The 18,786-nt window shown below is 34.0% G+C and overlaps 1 protein-coding gene across 3 annotated transcripts in view; it reads left to right on the top strand.

The window, feature by feature from the left end:
• LOC138713759 (uncharacterized) overlaps positions 1-18,127 on the top strand; it is a 567,666-nt gene extending 549,539 nt beyond the window's left edge. For all 3 annotated transcript variants that reach the window (XR_011335985.1, XR_011335984.1, XM_069846151.1), the window contains one exon: positions 2,870-18,127. Coding sequence is in view for 1 of the 3 variants with exons in the window: in XM_069846151.1 (XP_069702252.1) it covers positions 2,870-3,003 (134 nt within the window). In the remaining 2 variants the exon portion in view is untranslated. The remainder of the gene's footprint in view (positions 1-2,869) is intronic.
• The last annotated feature ends 659 nt before the right edge of the window (positions 18,128-18,786 follow it).

Raw genomic sequence — 18,786 nt, 5'->3', positions numbered from 1 at the left:
TACACAACACAGAACTGCACGCATTATATTCTTCACCTGACATAATAAGGAACATTAAATCCAGACGTTTGATATGGGCAGGGCATGTAGCACGTATGGGCGAATCCATAAATGCATATAGAGTGTTAGTTGGGAGGCCGGAGGGAAAAAGACCTTTGGGGAGGCCGAGACGTAGATGGGAAGATAATATTAAAAGGTATTTGAGGGAGGTGGGATATGATTGTAGAGACTGGATTAATCTTGCTCAGGATAGGGACCAATGGCGGGCTTATGTGAGGGCGGCAATGAACATCCGGGTTCTTTAAAAGCCAGTAAGTAAGTATTATTATTATTATTAGGCTATTATTATTATTATTATTATTATTATTATTATTGGTGGTGGTGGTGGTCAATTTGTTCCTCTCCTTATAATGATACATCAGGCCACGTTCTCCTTGCCATTAATTCTTTTACAAAGACTAATATTGCCATGGACAAATAAATAGAGATATTACGATGAACTGTTACCATATTAATAATGCAGCGACATGAAAAACTTTGAATATAAGTCTGAAGATGAATTAAATCGGGAAGTAAGCAGACCAGTGGTCTTACACCAAGTCCACGTGTCTGGGCATTAAGTTTAATAATAATATAGGACGAATAGCGGGAGTTTAGGCAATCAGTGAACTTTATTATTCCTAGGTATAATAGGAACAGCGTAATATTTCTAGTTATTGTGCTAGATCGAAAAAAAATCACAGTATTTTCTATGAAAAATCTTTACGCCTATGTCAGTCAACAGAAATCGGCTGCGTTCGTCCCAAAGTCACGCGACTAATCCGTGTTTCTATGTTGATACGCCCTCAGCAGCTTTCTGTGCAGCTTTACGCGCTCTGTATATTATTCTAACTATGGTTGCATCCCATTCCTCCGGAGGTTATCCTGTTAGCTATGCAGTCATTGAACTAAACATATTTTCAACGAAGAAGGGATATAGAATAACTCTTCTCGGGTTCTCAGCCAGGTGAGTTGGAGATTAGCTTCCAAGCCTTCGACGGCTAGCTCTGCCATCTTCTTCAGGGATGAAGTGATGTGGGACCGAATCGAAAAATCGAAAGAGATTTGGGAGGACAAATTTAAAAGGTACGCAAAACGCGTCCTTGCAAGGGGTTGGGGGCTGTACAAAACTAAATATGTGAGCTCCAAGCCTGTTGGCCACTAGTCTCACTCCGGGTTACGCTGCTCCACTGAAGGAGCTCTAGAAAATTTTGAAGGGGAAAACCGAAAATGGACATTTAGGTACCACATACGCGAGGGGGACGGAGATTTGATCGAGTGATCACGGAACGGGGCGAGGACGAGATGGCTGGTGTTTGCCGTTAGGATGGCAAGACGCTGCCATCTGTTGTTCGATGACAAGGCATGTGAAGGCCGTCGGAAGAAGCGCCGTGAAATCTAAATCTGCAATTTGAGAGGTCCCTGTCCTTTCAAATTGCGACTAATTGAGTGACCTCGTACATATAATAGACAATTTATGGGTTCTGAACTAGGGCATACGTCGTTTACAAGAAAAGGGGAATATATATGGGGAAGGGCATATAGGTCCGTGACCCATTTCTTATAGGGCTCATCCCGACATTTGTCTTACGCCGTAGGAAAACCACGGAATACCTTAGGCAGGATGAGTTGTCTCATATAAGAGACTAGCCAATTTGGCTATTATGTAGGAGGTGATTGTTGTCATGAGCCTTGTTGAATCGTCTCAATTTAGAGACCAGCCATTTGGCTTTATGGTGGCTCAATTACGAAGAGAGGGGAGAGATGTAATTATTAATTAATTTAGAGTAATTAGGGAGATTCATGGGGTTATGTGTGCAGGTCCATGGCCCATTTCTTTTAGGGCTCATCCTGACATTTGTCTTAGCGCCTTAGGAAAACCACGGAAAAACCTTAGGCAGGATGTGATGTGGGACCACGTCTAGACGGTATATATGCAATTGTAGGGCTTCCCGCTGCAGGCCAATCAGGAGCTAGTTCCTAGTCCCGACCACCAGGCGCATTCTGGTTGGTGGACGCGGCAGCCAATCGGGAGCTAGACATGGTCCCACATCACTTCATTCCCTGAAGAAGATGGCAGAGCTAGCCGTCGAAAGCTTGGAAGCTAATCTCCAACTCACCTGGCTGAGAACCTGAGAAGAGTTATTCTGTATCAAACGCCGGGAAAGCCTCAAGTCATATGAAGAAGGGATACTTTTTATCTGTCGCCATATTTGCTCATAGAACTCAATGCTGTTTCTGCTTCCGTGTATAGTTTGACAACTTCAAGTGAAACCCCGTAAAACACGCCAACTTCTGGAATCTCTCTCTTTCTTTCTTCTCTCTCCCTCGCTCCTCGTCATTCAGTCACCAATCACCACGTAAATATCTGAGAGGGTGTGTGTGGGCATCGCGATCAATAGAAGAACCACTCTCCAGTATTACCACAATAACGGATTCTTCATTTTTGCCTCGACTGTCGGCTAGGAAGGTTCCATTATGCTAGCATTGCAGGCAACTAGTCAACCTTTTAATGCTTTTGTCAGCAGGTTTGACAAACTGTGAGTGGACCTGCAAGTACATAGTGCATAGTGCTCTCTCCCTTCCTCCCGTGCTTTCTCACTTGCTCCTCCCCAAGACAGCCAGCGCTCACGTAGTAATTCGGTCAGGGTTTCAGTTCGATTTGTCAATCTACGAGTATAATTCGAAACCATTATTCTCATGTTTTTTCTTATCTCTTTGTTGATTTCGGGAACTTCAACCTGTATGTTCACTTAAGCTTTGAAACTATTTTTTAAGCTTGCAACCACTAATTGTGTTTTCCTATATGATTGGCTTCGTATTTTCACAGACAAACCAGAGAGCTCTGACACTCCGGGCAGTCCCACGAGTTCCACGCCTGGATCGTCAGGTTCTGCAGAGTCTGCGCCTTCTGGCCGGCCTGAAGACTCCTTAGGAGGTGGAGGGGGCATGGATCAAAGTTGAACCCTACTGGCAATACCATGAAAGAAGCAAGTCTATGCTTCGGTGTGGAGACTCTGACGATAACATTGCCAGATTGCTGCTGCAGGTGGAAGTTCTCTCGGTGACCACAATTGCATATTTCTTACTCCCTGCTCCCTCCAGAAATGTTATTTTATAGGTAAATGTTGATTTTCTAGGTCAGAAAACGGTGTGCATGGATGCTTTATGCAAGATATTTTAAAACTATTTAGGATGTTTTATAATTGTGATGTGTTGGATGAGGAGGAGGTAAAATATGAAGGGAAGGAGCCCATATGTTTGGTCATATACTTGTACGTGTGTCTTTGAGTCATGTACATTACTGTAGAGAACAACATTCTGAAACATGAAGACTGTTTAGTCATGACAGTGTTCAGAAAATAGCACAAGCAATCAAAGCAACCACTCATTTGAGATACTAACGACAGAACAAGGCCTAACTCGATGCTGGCTCCTCACTTTGCTTATGGTTGTTAACGAACATGCTTTTGTTTCAATTTTTAAAATGTGGTGAGTTTGTTTTTCCTTTTTTTGTAAGATATAACCTTGATAATGAGTATTTGCATAGAAACCCTGTGCTTGGAATTACACTTTTAAAAAGTATTAGTAGTGTTATTGTAGTTGTAGTACTTTTTATCAACATTGAGCAGTTGGCAGTGTTAGTAATTTAGTCGATAACATGAAACAAGCCAGAGAAGATGATGCAATGGGATAGGCATTTGTAGATAGTTCTGGATGAAAGGTGTGGTTTTCTCTCCCTGTCTTTGTTTCACATCCTTTTACTAACAATTATGCTAACTGACAATTCATATGTTAACATTGAATAAGCAGGATATCTACAAAGAGAGAGTAATGTGATGTTGTACATAACTTACCTCATCTCAAGATCAAAATGTGGTCAGAATCGTGATTCGCTATGTGAGAATAGCGCCTTCTTGCTTCTGAATAGCCACTGTTGCCACATAGGAATCATTTGCTATATAGTTACCTACGCATTTACATTAGTAACACAGAGTTGCGAAATTAAATTTTGGTTCAAGGCTTTTAATATCGAAGGTTGATTTTGATTATTTGCTGGCTTCTGTTGAAGGATCTGAAGTCAGATTTTGCCTATCACATATGAAAAAAATAGTATAATGATTTGAAGAATTGCCATATTTATAGCTCCATTCATGCAATATTAACATATTTACGCTATACTGGAGAATTACCACAGTAGCTTTGAACCGAGCCATTACATTTACCACCAAATTTAACTACATACACAATGTTGCCAACATAAGAACATGATTTTGGTCTGTGGTGTCGTTAGAAGGAGAAATTTCTCTCATCTATTGCAATGATTTTTCCCTGGACCACCAATTTGCTTGGACGACATTTCTACATAGAAGATTAAGACAGATCTTACAAGCGATCTCCAGTTACTAATAATATGGTCATCAAAATTGTGTGTCCATTTTATCTCGAACTAAAATCTCTCTCGCATATTCTTTTGTTTCATCATGGCCAAATGGATTTGTCTCTTTGGTATCGATGTTTCTAGTCGGTCATGGTCTTTATGACAGTTTTTGTTTCGTAATATTGATAGACGGTAATATAATTAAAGCGGTGAATAATTTCATGGCCCCTAAAAGTTTTTTTTTCCGTAAAAGGCTAGGTATTTTCTCTAGGCCACAAATAAAACTGCAACGCGGTCATAATTATGTACTTAATGCTTTGGTGAACATTAACAGGAAATTTACTTTCCGTTATTTAAATGATATTCCGTGAACCACAGCTTTTTCCTCTTTATTTCGTTGTCATAACCTACTTTAAGATCTTAATACATAAGCATTTTCTTTTAGTGCGTTCAAAACATCGTCGTTGTACTTCATAAATCTTGCACTTGACTAATAGAGTGATTTATTTAAGAATATAGTCGCGAATTTTACTACCACCATTTTGATTGTCTTCGTTTGACACGGCTCGGTACGGCCCGGTGACTAGTGGCCAGTGAGTAACATCGACTATCGACATTGCTCTGTCGTGAGTATTATCCAGTTGTTCCATTCATATTCACAATTTAGGTTCAACTCATTCCAAGTCTCATGCAGACATTTCATTTTTCAACACCGCTTCCTCTTCATCTAGAAGTTCTGTCTTCGAGATTGTCTTCTATGTTGCAGCTCCACATTGTCTCTTTTCATAGACCAACAGTAGTCAGCCATCATCACTTCATCCCACCTGTCTTGATAACGCTTTTCTATTTCTTTCATGTCTTGATGAACCCTTTCTCAATGTTCTTCACTGTAATCTCAAAGACAATCAGAGAAGAAGTCAAGATAGCTAGGAAGGAAATGAATTTTAATACTCATATTGCATCCTAAATTTTTCATAGCTACCAACGTATTTTCTACAATGTTTTTGAAAACTGGGTGTTTCCTCAGTGAATAGAGATTGTATAGAATGGACAGTGAGCGAATTTTCCTGTTTTGTTTTTCTGTGCACCGGCATGTAGTTCCACTTTCAAGTGCTAGAGGTTAGTGTAATCAAGCACACACTAAAAGTTCCTCGATAATAATTGAATGTAAGAGTTGAGACACAGGATCCAAACATCACCTTCCTTTCTGCATAATCCAGTAATGGCTTTGCTTCAAATAAATTCAGATTAACAGCTTTTCTTTATTTCTCAGTGATAAACTAGTCGTAATAATAACTTTTTATGTTTTATATATAATAAATTATACTGGTATTATAAAATAATATAATACATTATGAAATAATGTATCAAATTCGTTTAATATTTGTATTCAATATATAGGCATATGGTTTTACTTCTCATAGGAGTTTTGTTTTTCCATTTTCAGTGCTATCAAATCATTACACATTTTAATATTGTTGGGGTCAACGTCTCAACTCTCATTATAAAGGAACTCTAGAGTCTAGACATTAAGACATTACAGATAATGACGGATTTATTATTTCATCCATCCAATTTATTTTATTTGAGTACATAATTTACCTAGATGTATTAATTGTATGTCTATTATATTCCACTATGTCGACTGCTAGCTGGTGTGATGTCAGCGCCAATTGTAGGGAAAAAGCAGAATCTCACGCTCAAACTGATTTGAAGGTCATTGAAATCAGTCCTGCTACATCAATGGTACCAACGTGAAGTGTCCATACTTGTAATTTCTTATACGCTGGTTTCCGGTTCCCCGAGAAATTGTTTACCATATTCTTAAATCCTGTCCAAGTCAGTCGTTCTTCGTGGGTTATTAAATTTTCAAAGTATTCATCTTTCATCAAACTCTTTATGTTGGGTCCCACAAATATTACTTCTTTAAGTTTAGTCTCAGAGAGAAAGAAAAATTTTGGAACATATGTATTTAAAACAATCATCATCTTTATGCAGTGCTTTCACAAATGTTTCATTATTTCCAGTTTAATGGGAAGAGATGGCAGGATGATCTTCATTTCACTGCAAAATTATCGTCATATGCTTGTAATGCTTCTGTGTACTGCTAGACAACTCGAGAAGTGTCTGTTGTTTTACAGTCGATCGTGTTCAGTCACTTTATGATAGATTATATCGATTGCAGTATAAGATTACGCACGAAATTTAAATATAGAGAACTTAAGGAATTATATAAAAACTGTCGGTATTTGACGAAAACGGATTTCATTTTTGCAGAGAGTATGAAAAAGTAATTCAAAATTATCCTTCATCATATAAAGCACCAAAATATGGCAACTCTGTGTAAGTTACATACACGTATATTCGAAAATTTAATTTGATAACACATGCAGTTTGACTTTCAGTTGCAACAGTTTGAATTGTATTTGAACAAGAGTATTAGCACAGTCTAGTATATACAGTGACGAAGCTCAGTACGTAGGAAATATGCATCCATAGATAGTTGCTAACCACTAGGATCGCTACTATCGCCTCATCACAGACAATGCAAAATAGTACCGGTACAGTCTATTGCTCCTAGTACCATCAACAACTCAAGCTTCGCGACTGTATATACTAGACTGTGGTATTAGTTATAGATACGTGTTAGCTGATGAGGGAGGGGGAAGCCTTCATTTTTAATAAGCGAACCGAACTACAAAGTCATTTTATTGTATACACGTCTGAGGTTCAAATCCGTCAATTTAATCAACAGCCAACTTGATATGCAATAATGTATAGTAATGTAAAATTAATTTCTGTTCAGACTTTATCGTAGATACTTTCTTTCGAAATGAGTGAAACCTATATGAATATGCTGCTCTCTATGTACCAGTCCTTTCTACATAACCTTTTAGCACATAGTCTGATTCATGTTACAATTGGTATGAAGATTGGAGTTAATTTCTAAGTCATATTTCGTAGGATTGAACAGAATTAAATAAATCCAACTCAGTATCTGACCCAGAATATGGTGATACCTTTAGCTTTGGACATTTTTTATTGAAAGTCACCGACGTAGTTCAGTCGGCTAAGGTGCTTGCCTGCCGACCTGAAGTTGCGCGAGTTCAATTCCCACTTGGGCTGATTACCTGGTTGGGTTTTTTTTCCGAGGTTTCCCCAACCATAAGGCAAATGTCAGGTAATCTATGGTGAATCCTCGGCTCCATCTCGCCAAATATCATCATGCTAACACCAATTTCCATCGACGCTAAATAACCTCGTAGTTGATACAGCGTCACTGAATAACTAATTTAAAAAATCTTTTATTGAAGTCACTTTTTCGGGAAATGAAAAGTAAAATGTAGAATCGTATAAAAGTAATCAGTAAAATTAATATATTAAACTGAAACGATTTTATCTTGAAATATAACAGATAAAGTATGTTATATATAAAAATCATGATTATAAACATACTTTTATTTTTTGTTTGTAAAAATCTATGTAAAACATTGAAGTATGTAAAAATGAAATGTTAACGAAAAAGTTCAGAAAATGATACTATATATTTGGGGATATGATAACCATTTAGTCCTAACTCCAAATCATTGTGCCATAATAACTTCAAATTCCGAGACACTATTTAATAACATAATGAGGTAACACTAACAAAAGAAATGGTTACTTTTTGAAATCAAGTAGCCATATTTTATGAAATAGAAACGTTGGTACTCTGAAATTATAGCTAAGTGGAGTTAGATATTATTTACCATCACGTGCATACTTGTAAATGGAAATGGTTCATATTATCGTTGATGGAAAAATGTGCCCAGATTGTATGTTCTATGCGAACTGCTAAATACTAATATTACAAGTAAGAAAACAAAATTTTAAAATGTAATGGAGTTACCAGTATGTTAGAAACATACAGTTTTCTGAAATAAACCTCTGTTGTTCCTCTTTTTTCCGTTACTATATTTCATTTTCGCGCACAAATTTACTTCCTTGCACATTTGAAAATTTGAAAGAAATTTTCCAGGATATAATTATTTCTGTGTCAGTATTTATAATTATATTTCTATGGATCACAGATTAAAAATATTTGTAGGTTGACTCTATGCACATATGGAAAACAATGAACTCATAATGTTTAAAATATGAGCAAAAGAAAAGAAATAATGTAGTGAATGTCCAATATATTGCAATAGGAAATCTGTTACATATTTTTAAAACAGATGTCAAATTTGACGAGCAAGTAACATCTTTACATTTGTACTATGTAGGCCCACGCATTGACAAAAGTGATCCTAAATGTTAATTTGACGTGTGAATTACATTCTTTTATATTGTACGTAAAAAGGTTTTTCATTTGCTTGCAGCCCATGAGTTTCATTTCTAATTGTTGCACTAACAAAAGTACCGGTAATATTTATTTAAGTACAGTATAAATTATAATGTAATTGCCCAAAATACTTTAATGTATGTCATAATTAATATCAACAGTCTTGCTTATTTAATTCCAGTTCCTATTTTAAGGAATATGAAGAAGCTATTGTGAGTTTTTTTATTTATATCATTATGAAATAACGAAAATGTACCGGTATCTAGATACATTGACAAATCTTCAGGAACGTAATAGACATAAAGAAAACGAATCCTCTCAAATAGTATTTCAAACTTGAAAAGGCACATAAATAATGTAAATTTTATGTAAATAAAAGGTTTTATGCGATTAAAAATATCTCTTAAATTTCTTGCACAATTCGTGAAAAAGAGCATATTGTTACTTGAAAGTCAAATACTAATGCTGTAATAGCTAGAAGTCCACATTTCTGTTTTGCTTATATTCTTTTTAAATATACTTACTAAATCTTGTGGAACTTTATTCGTTTATTTTCCCAATCCATAGATTATGAATTTTGGAGCATTTTCAATTCTGTCAATGACGAGGAAACATGGACTTCATTATCTCTCTTTATTCTTAGAAAGTTAAATATTTATTTCTAAGGCTTGCTTTCTTTAAATCTGTTACAAAGTAACTTTTTTATTTTTTCAGCGTATTTTACCTGAGATATGTATGTTAGGGTTATCAGTTTAATTCATTGCAATTTATATGAAACAAATTTCAAGTGAAAGTTTATAGGTACTTTACATTCACAAATATTATGTATGGATATAATTTAACCTACAGTTTAAATTCTTGATAACGTTTGTTACGAAACATAGCAATGTTGTGGTTAATTACAGTATTTTAATGTTACACAGATGTAGTGTACAAATTAATTCAAAATGTTTTGTTTCAGATTTAGGGTCTTTACTACTTTTTAATTTTCTGTTGGTACCAGAACTGAAAATAATTATCGGAACATGCTTTATTCTAAATGATTTGAGTGTAATGCACGTTTGTTTAAGAAGTAATGTCTATGATTTGATGGGATGCAAGGAGTATGCTTCCTCTTTGGCTGCCATGATGTTTAAATAATTTAATTAGTAGTTCTACACTGTGTGATTGTTTATGCAAGATATTAATAGAGAATAGTGCAGGTCATGGAAAGGTTAAATGGCAGTCTTTCTAGTATTCATAAATTGTAGGTTACATAAGTTAACATTTACCTTATACTTCATTGTTGCATACACACTTTTAACATTTATATAATAATTGATTAACTTTATAACTTATTAGAAAATTACACGTTACAAGGAACATAATTATCACAGCCATAATCAAACCACATAACAATTCAACCTACGCAGAACATATCACAAACTCCAATAACAACTACAGCAACATAGACACTGACATGAAAATACTACACATCCAGTCAAAAAACTAGAAACTTGACACTCTAGAACAGGCGTCTCAAGGCCAACGCATAAAAATTGTTACAGAGAGCAAGTGTAGATAGCGTAGTCAGCTGAAGAGATAAGCGCAGTACCCGAAGATAGCCGATTGCTGATTCATGTCACACACATGAGTGAGCTAAGTTGCAACTGTAGCGGGAGAAATTCCACAAAGCTGCACTTGAGTTGTACTGTCACAATAGACGGTTGTTTTCGGAAGGAATAAAATTTCTTAAGTAGTTTGCAGTAATAATAATAAGAATAATAATAATAATAATAATAATAATAATAATAATAACTTTATTTTCTAATTATATATTAATGAGTAAAAAGAAATCTGAAGCATGAACAACCATACATGTTACGTAATTATTTAAGCACAAGGAACTGACAACCCTACCCCATTATCTCCTGGCCTAGTTGCCTCATAAGTGGTGTCTTGTTGATATCACTTGTAAGGTTCAGACCTTTCTTCAGTTGACTAAACAACAACAATACTTCATTTCTAGTAAATGATTTTTGGTATGTCTTTTTTTTTTAAGTTTATACTATATTTAATAAAATAAAATTCAATTAAATAGTAATAATAAAATTACAATTAAACATGTTGGTTGTTAAGGTACGTATTCTTACGATACGTCAATATTAATATAATAATATATGTTTCGTAATGTTTTCAATAAAATTGACAACAACCAAAACATCTTAGAAATTCACAATTATTTTAAATTAGTACTATTCAAATCTTAAATGTGGTCTCAAATTCTTTTCTCAAATCCTTCAGTACTTCTGTTACTGGTCTTGATTCAAATTAGGTAACAATTAGATTAATGAAGTGGTAAATTGACTCCCACAATTTCACTTTCTCTATGAAAGCTTTTATTTCTTCATATTTTTGCGGTAATAAGGACATTCTTTCTCGGAGATGGAGACAACATCATAGCGGTTGCAGATGTCTATTCAAACGTCGCAGTCAATGACATCATCCGGAGATACACGAACTGCTCGCACCTCTTGTTCCACTCTTACATTAAAAAAAAAAAGAGAGAGAGGAGGAAGTGCTCCGAGAAGGCCCTATTGAGACGTCTGCTCTAGAACAATATGAAATTTATAAACATACAAAAACATACCCACAGCACATCTGAACACCTAACTGAATTTCAAAACACACACCCTTTTCGACACAATCATGAACACACCCCACCACGACAGGAAACCAGAAGATAGCACAGGACCTTCATTAGGCTTGGGACAATGACGAATACCACTTCGAAACTTGTCAGTCAGGCAATTTTCTAATGTTAACACAGTAAAGAAGTTACAAAGTTAATCAGTGATTTAATACCTTATATTTCTTACTGTTATGCACCAGGGATATTCCTGTGTCTTAAATACGAAATTAATACCAGCTCATACTTCCTTGTAATAACAAAATACTGTCACATTGTTTGCTTTTATATATTTAACATGAAATTACAAAAATAATGTTCATTAGATATCAAAATATTGCGTGTATATGTGTAATAACTATTTGAAATTTTTATACTGATAGAAGGTTTTGTCATGAGCCATGAGCCATTTTATAAGTTACCGTACACATTTATAGTGTTTTTCTTTTTCATAATTAAATCAGCAATATCTGTTTCCATTCAAGAAATAGTTGTATTGAAACGAAATAAATTGAAGTGATAACGAAGTGTAACAGATCCCATATACTGGAACTATGCTGGGTAACAATTATTATTTACTAATTTCTTTATAACTATATTGAAGAAAATTTTCGGTATTCTTGCCTTTGCTTAGGCAAATACTCAGGTCTGAATGACAAAATCGGATTTTGTATTAATTTAAAAGTAATACAGTTTAATACAGAGTATTACGTGATGCTTGCCATGAGGCAGTGCAGTAGTATTTGTCATAGAAGCATTTTATTGAAATATTGACTTGTTATTGTATTCTCTCTGAGAAAAAAAATATATATATGCCCTGTCCCATAAATCTCTATATCCCATATTAATAATCAGGAAAATAAAATAAAACAGAGATAATCTGAGATATATTTCAACTGTATGAAACAGTTCAGTCATTTACGGTAAGCATAAAGTTTTAGGAGCCTTTTTTGTAATTGAGAAAAAAATAATGACATTGTGATTGCATTGTTACATTGAAAGTAAGAATTTTTATTTGAGAAACAGTTAATTGCCATATAAAGTAGTTAAAGTTCCTAAAAGTATAAACTAGCAAAAGTGAGAAATATTACATGTTGCATTTTATGGAGAAATCTGTAAGAGACTTAAGGGGAGGGGATGGTATGTTTTAAAACTTTTTTCCTAATTGGTGAAAAATATTAATTTTTTGTATGTAGAGAGCTGTGGCAACTTAACCAAATATAAATATTTTGAAAAATTGAAATTTAATAACAATTTTCTGATTTCCTTTCCTGCAAACAAACGGACGTATTTTTAAAATGAAATCAATTAACAAAATTCTGTTACAGAGGAAAGTTTCCTAATAGTCTAAAGAATGTGTGTTGTAAATTTCCTGCATGTATCTTTAATAGTTCAGAAATTATATCCATTTTTGTCTGGCAATGTAGCAAAAAAAAAAATGAAGTTACTGGAAACCGATAAAAGTGGGCATGTGATTTAAAAATCCATAGCGCAGGAAGTTTAAAAATGACGTCTCAACATCCGATAAGGGCACAAATACCCACAAAATGTTGTGCAATGCATTCCACACATATCAAAGGGTATTTTAAAGAAAAAAAAAATTTTTTTTGAAAATTTAATTTACCGGAAACAACAATAAAAGTGGGCGAGTGATTTAAAAATCCATAAGTTTAAAAATGGCGACTCAACATCCGATAAGGGCACAGATACCCACAAAATGTTATGCAATGCATTCCACACATATCACAGAGTATTTTAAAGATTTTTTTTTTAATTTATTCATTTTTCACCGAAAAATACCACCCTCTCCCCTTAATGCAGAACTGGGAGTGCAAAATTTTCTCTCACACAAAAGTCGTCGAGTTTATTGGAGATTAAATATTAAACGTTTCTTTTTTAATTTTCGCTTATTGTAAGATCATTCATGCGCCATATTGACATTTCTTATACCTGTACTGTATTTTCTCAGTTGTGAAAGTGATAAAAATGCTCTGTTCGACGTTAGAAATAATAATAATAATAATAATAATAATAATAATAATAATAATAATATTTTATTTATCCATGTTGATGTACCGGTACGTAAATATAGAACAAGTCAACTTAATACTGGTACTAAATATTAATACCTAAGTTACATACGTAGGCAAACCTAACCTAAAAAAGTTATAGTCCCCATGTATTAACTAAAACTGAAGCAGATTGTCGTCTCTTATTTAGTTTATTTACATTATCTCACAGAGACTTCTGGGACAGGGTGTAAAATGTTACTCCCATAGAGATCCATATTTTACATGAAGTGCTTTACGGATTGCACTGGACAATGAACAATTTAGAAATGCACTCAATAATGAGAGACCTAACTTAATGGTTTCTTGAAAATGTACCCTTGTTCCTTAGAAATATTTTCTAAGTTTTGCCAAGGGAACATTATCTTCTCTCGCAAGTTTCATCTGATGATGCAGCTAGCGCTAGAATTGATATTGAGTGTCACAGTATGTTAGATAACTAAACAATACGAGTTGATAATTTTGCTAGTATTGTATTCTTTTTTCTACTTATCCCTTTGTTGTCTTGTTAGTTAATTGCCTAGACATTAATAGCATCTAGTGTTAGTATTAATGGGAAAGAATGGTTTTGTTTGCATGTCGGTTTGAAGGTTGAAGTTGATTTTGAGGCATTGATATTTTTAATTCAGATACCTAGTTAGTATAATAATAATAATAATAATAATAATAATAATAATAATAATAATAATAATAATAATATAATGACGATAATGATATTGAAGATAATTCAGAAGTGTAGAGAACATCCCAAAATAATTGATCATATAGTATTATCATACCTTATTATCGCTGAGTGATATGAATACGAATATGAAGTTTGAAAACTAACGTCTTTATTGGTAGATAGCGTTTCACTTACATCGTCTCTGATACATGTAAGAATTGGTATAATTATGTTCCAAAGCCAGTTGTTTCTGTGAATCACCATACAGTTTTGTATAATCAACAAATTCACACTGATTATATAGTATGTAATGGATAATAAATCAGATAATCCGTAATTCTGATATAAAATTGTGCCATTTGAATCATATCATCAGAATTTGATGTCAAAGAAGGCTGAAAAATACCTGAAATCATATATATAACAATGTCATTCTCATTTGAGGGAAGGCGAATGTGGGGTTTGAAGACATGCTTACCAGTTATAATTGGATCTCTTGGCTATGTATCAAGAAGATTTACACAAAACCTGTCAAACTGTCAGACAAAGTAAAAATGTAGGAATCACAACATGTGCTATTTTGAACTGTCTATATCCTTCGAAATATGTTACACAATAAATTCGAATTATGTGAAACTGTTCCTGAGGAAGTTGGATTAACTTGGAGTGAACCTTTGATACAAAACCAAGGAATTGACATTAATTGCTGAAAATAATTATAGGTGATGGTGGTGGTGGTGATACAAATATATTTATTATGGTTTGTTAGTGGCTCATAATTGGGAATAGTAAATATTTTCATTACTAGTATAAATATTTCACGAAATATTTGAGTATTTTTAAAGAGAGAGAGAGGAGAAAAAGCTATGTTGTGAATCATTTTTATTCGGACCGATTTGCACTTGAAAGTGAATTTCAGACCAAAGACATTCAGACCAGACATTCAGATGATGCCACATTTTGATCAGTACTGGTACCTAGTGCAAAAATTATACTAACAGACAAATTGAAGCTGTGTGAATACATTTTCGCACATAAAACAATATAATTTTACAGTCAAACACTTACACTAATAATATATAACTTAAAGATCAAACAATTACATTTATAACATAAAAAGAATGAATGTTTTATATGTATATTAATTATTGAGAAGCCAGCTATGATTATGAAAACAAGCAGTTTGTCATTATACCAAAACATATCTAGAATTAATCACCAATTATGTATTATTTAAATTTCTTTAAGTGTATAACTTTAAATGAAGTATGTGATATTATGAATTCGCCATTAGTTTCACAAAATTCGCATTATTTTCATAATATTCCTATTATTTACATTACACTCACAATGTTTGTCATGCACATGCACATGCACATAGATAACAGAACACTAAAAAAATGTGAATTTGGATGATAGACGTCCTAACCTATGTTTATATGAACTTTTTTCATTGCAATGATTTCACAAATCAGATCCTAGAGTATGGAATAATCTTCGTGAATCACTCTGTATTTCATAAAATATGATTATTTACATTTGACAGACAAATAGAAACCAGAATTTTTTTTTTTTAATTGACATTAACCAGTGATTGTGGATATATATTGCTATCATATATAATCACTAGGGAACGGAATTTGGAGTAGTAAAAGCTAGTATTGGCATCTACACAGTCATTTGTTTACAACCCTTTATACCAAGCCCTCCCCTCCATGACATACTCGCAGGTCTCTACACATCAACAACAGGTGAACGGGACAGTTGTCGCATAAGAACTTCAACGTGCAGGTTTGCAGTTCAGAGTAGTGAAGTGCAGGTACAATGCCGAAAGTGAAACCAACTAACAATACAGTATTGAAAGACTATATTTGTAAAACCTCCAGATCAAGTATCAAAATTCAGGAAACAATTCCCTAAATTGTCCTTCCCCCATGTCCAGTTCCTACGAGATGGGGGTCATGGTTAGAAGCTTGCAATTATTACGCACGTCACCTCCAATCTGTGAAGAAAGTGGTCCAGTCTTTCGATACTGATGACGCGGCTATGATTCAAATATGCCAGGAACTGCTAAATGATGAAACAATCGAGAAAGAAGTCACGGATATTAATTCAAATTTTGGATATTTACCGGATGCCATTATTCAATTAGGAGAGTCAGGAGTAGAACTAGTTGAGCAAATAAATATTATGAGGACTATTGTAAATAAACTGAGTGCAGTAGAAGGTGAAATAGGAAAACGTGTTGGTGAAAAAATGAACAAAGTTTTGATTAAAAATGATGGATACGATATTCTTAGTCGGATTTCAGATGTACTAACAAAGACGTTTCCCAATGACGTCATTCAACATGTGAATTTAATTGACGTATCTTGTTTCAAGTACTCTCTAATTGTCTCTGCAGATGGAGAGCGGAGTTTTTCCCTGTTACAAAATTTCCTTCCTTGCAACAGAGCAAAGTTGTATTTTGAAAATTTGAAAATAATATTTACAATTTATTATAACAAGGCATAGCATTGATTGAAAATGCCATTTCGCTTGGATCTACATATTCAGAGGCGAGTTCCATACAGAAGACAACTGTCTATCAACATCAATATGTCCACTGACACGCGAAGATGCAGAGGTTCATATTTAATTATGTATATTTGTAATGTTGTTTATTGGTGTCTTGTGCGTTGCGAAGAAAATCACATGTAGTTCAAAAAGAAATGCAGATTATGTATGTAGGTCACTATATGTCATTAAACTATTCCATTTGTTTATTCTGAAATATATTTACAGACGTTGCGTGTAAGTTTGTATGAAGTGGACTGTACTCTTCCATGCGCCGTGACGCAGCTCGCTTGACAGTCACTGAGCTACGAATATCTATACTACGTTTCACCATTCTTTATAATACTCCAAATCCCTTTCCCTGATAATCACTGTAATAATAGATCACTTCTAAAAATATTTTAAATTTACTTTAACTTCTTAATGTGTTTAATATGTTGGTCATTTGGTTTTGTATTTTCAGACAGAAAAGGATGGATTTTAAAGTAAAATAAAAACAGGTTCCCGTGTGGTAGATCTGTAAAAGAACAGCAGTTGTGAATGAAACAACTCTAGATAAAATTTACAGACCATTTCTTGTCATCAAAATGAAAAGGTTTTCTTTCTCTTACCAGCAGAGATAATGAATGCAGGTTCCCTACTTTCGAAATGCGATTTTTCGCGCTTTAAAACCATCAGAGGTTGAAAAATTTCCATTAGGCCATACATTAACAGACTTAACCTAAACACCTTATTTGAATATTTGACTAGATTATTACTAACAGTTTTATTGGTAATTATTTGGGTATGCATGTTGCTAATGAACTCCACTGCGCCTCATGAGATTGTGTTTACTGCTTCTTTATGTAGGAAGTTACTGAGAAGGCACAAAATTTGTCGGTAAATTCTATTTTCGTAGCTCTCTGTCAATGCCACAAAATCAGACCATGTTCCAAGAGTTGTAAACTGATGTGACATTCATTTCAGTTCTTTAGTAATGGTCCCTAGAGAGGGACTCTTCATATGTGATAGCAAGTCAATCTCATAAAAAGGACAAGCAGTCCTTTTTGGATGATGCAGGAGTGTTTTATTTTTTTATATGATAGTGAATGACTGTTTGTAGATCTGATATTTATAACATTGTTATGTAATACTTGTAGCAGGAGACTACAGCTATTACATGAAAGTTGTTAGCCATGCGTTGAGGTAGCTGTACAAAATAAATGGCTGTCAAGTTTAACCATCTGTACTTAACACTGAATATAGTATTCATGTTGATATAGTGGATTAATATGAATTTTTAATATTAGATATATGATATCTTTAATCAAAATGTTAAAATATCATATATTTGAATGTTTTAATTATGGTAGAGTTGGTACCAGACCTTGTTGGTGTATGATTCTGTGATATACATGAACATAATAAATGTCACATGTGTCATTTTTAATTTTTGAAGTGTAGATAATAAATTTCCTTCTACCTAGTCCCTATGTGTAGTTTGTTGGAATACATATTGTTGCTGCGGTGTGGTTGTAAATTTGGAGGCAAGTATTTACAGACGTGGACAAATTATTAGACTAAAACGTTTTCTTGGAAACATAATATAATTCGTCATATCAACTATCATTATAATTCACAGAGTCTCTATTGTTGTAAATATGATTGTTTACATCTTCTGGTATATTTTTCCAATAGTTAAGTAAATTTTGTCTGGCTGTGTTGGTAGTACTGGTATTTTAATGATATACTGCAGAAGCAACAGTCTGTTCTTCCATGGCCTGCAAGAAGACCGGACATGAACAAAATTGAAAATCTGTGATCTGTACTGAAGAAGAAAGTGAACAAAAAGAAGCTTATAACAAAACATGGACTCATTTAAGCACTGTCTGATATCTGGCTAAATGATGCTGATATTCAAAGAAAGTGTCAAACTCTGGTTTCCAGCATCCCTGACAAAATCAACATGTTAATAAAGAATAAGGGAATGTTCACAAAATACACTCAGGGACAAAAAAAAACCGGACACTTTAATATTTGCTGGTATTTTGCAAAAGATTATCTTCTCATACAATATTATGGTAGCCATCTGTTGTTATGGAGACGTGT

Source organism: Periplaneta americana, chromosome 14 (genome assembly GCF_040183065.1).
Source record: "Periplaneta americana isolate PAMFEO1 chromosome 14, P.americana_PAMFEO1_priV1, whole genome shotgun sequence".
In the NCBI taxonomy this organism is placed as follows: Eukaryota; Metazoa; Arthropoda; class Insecta; order Blattodea; family Blattidae; genus Periplaneta; species Periplaneta americana.
This window is presented reverse-complemented; position numbering and strand designations above follow the sequence as displayed.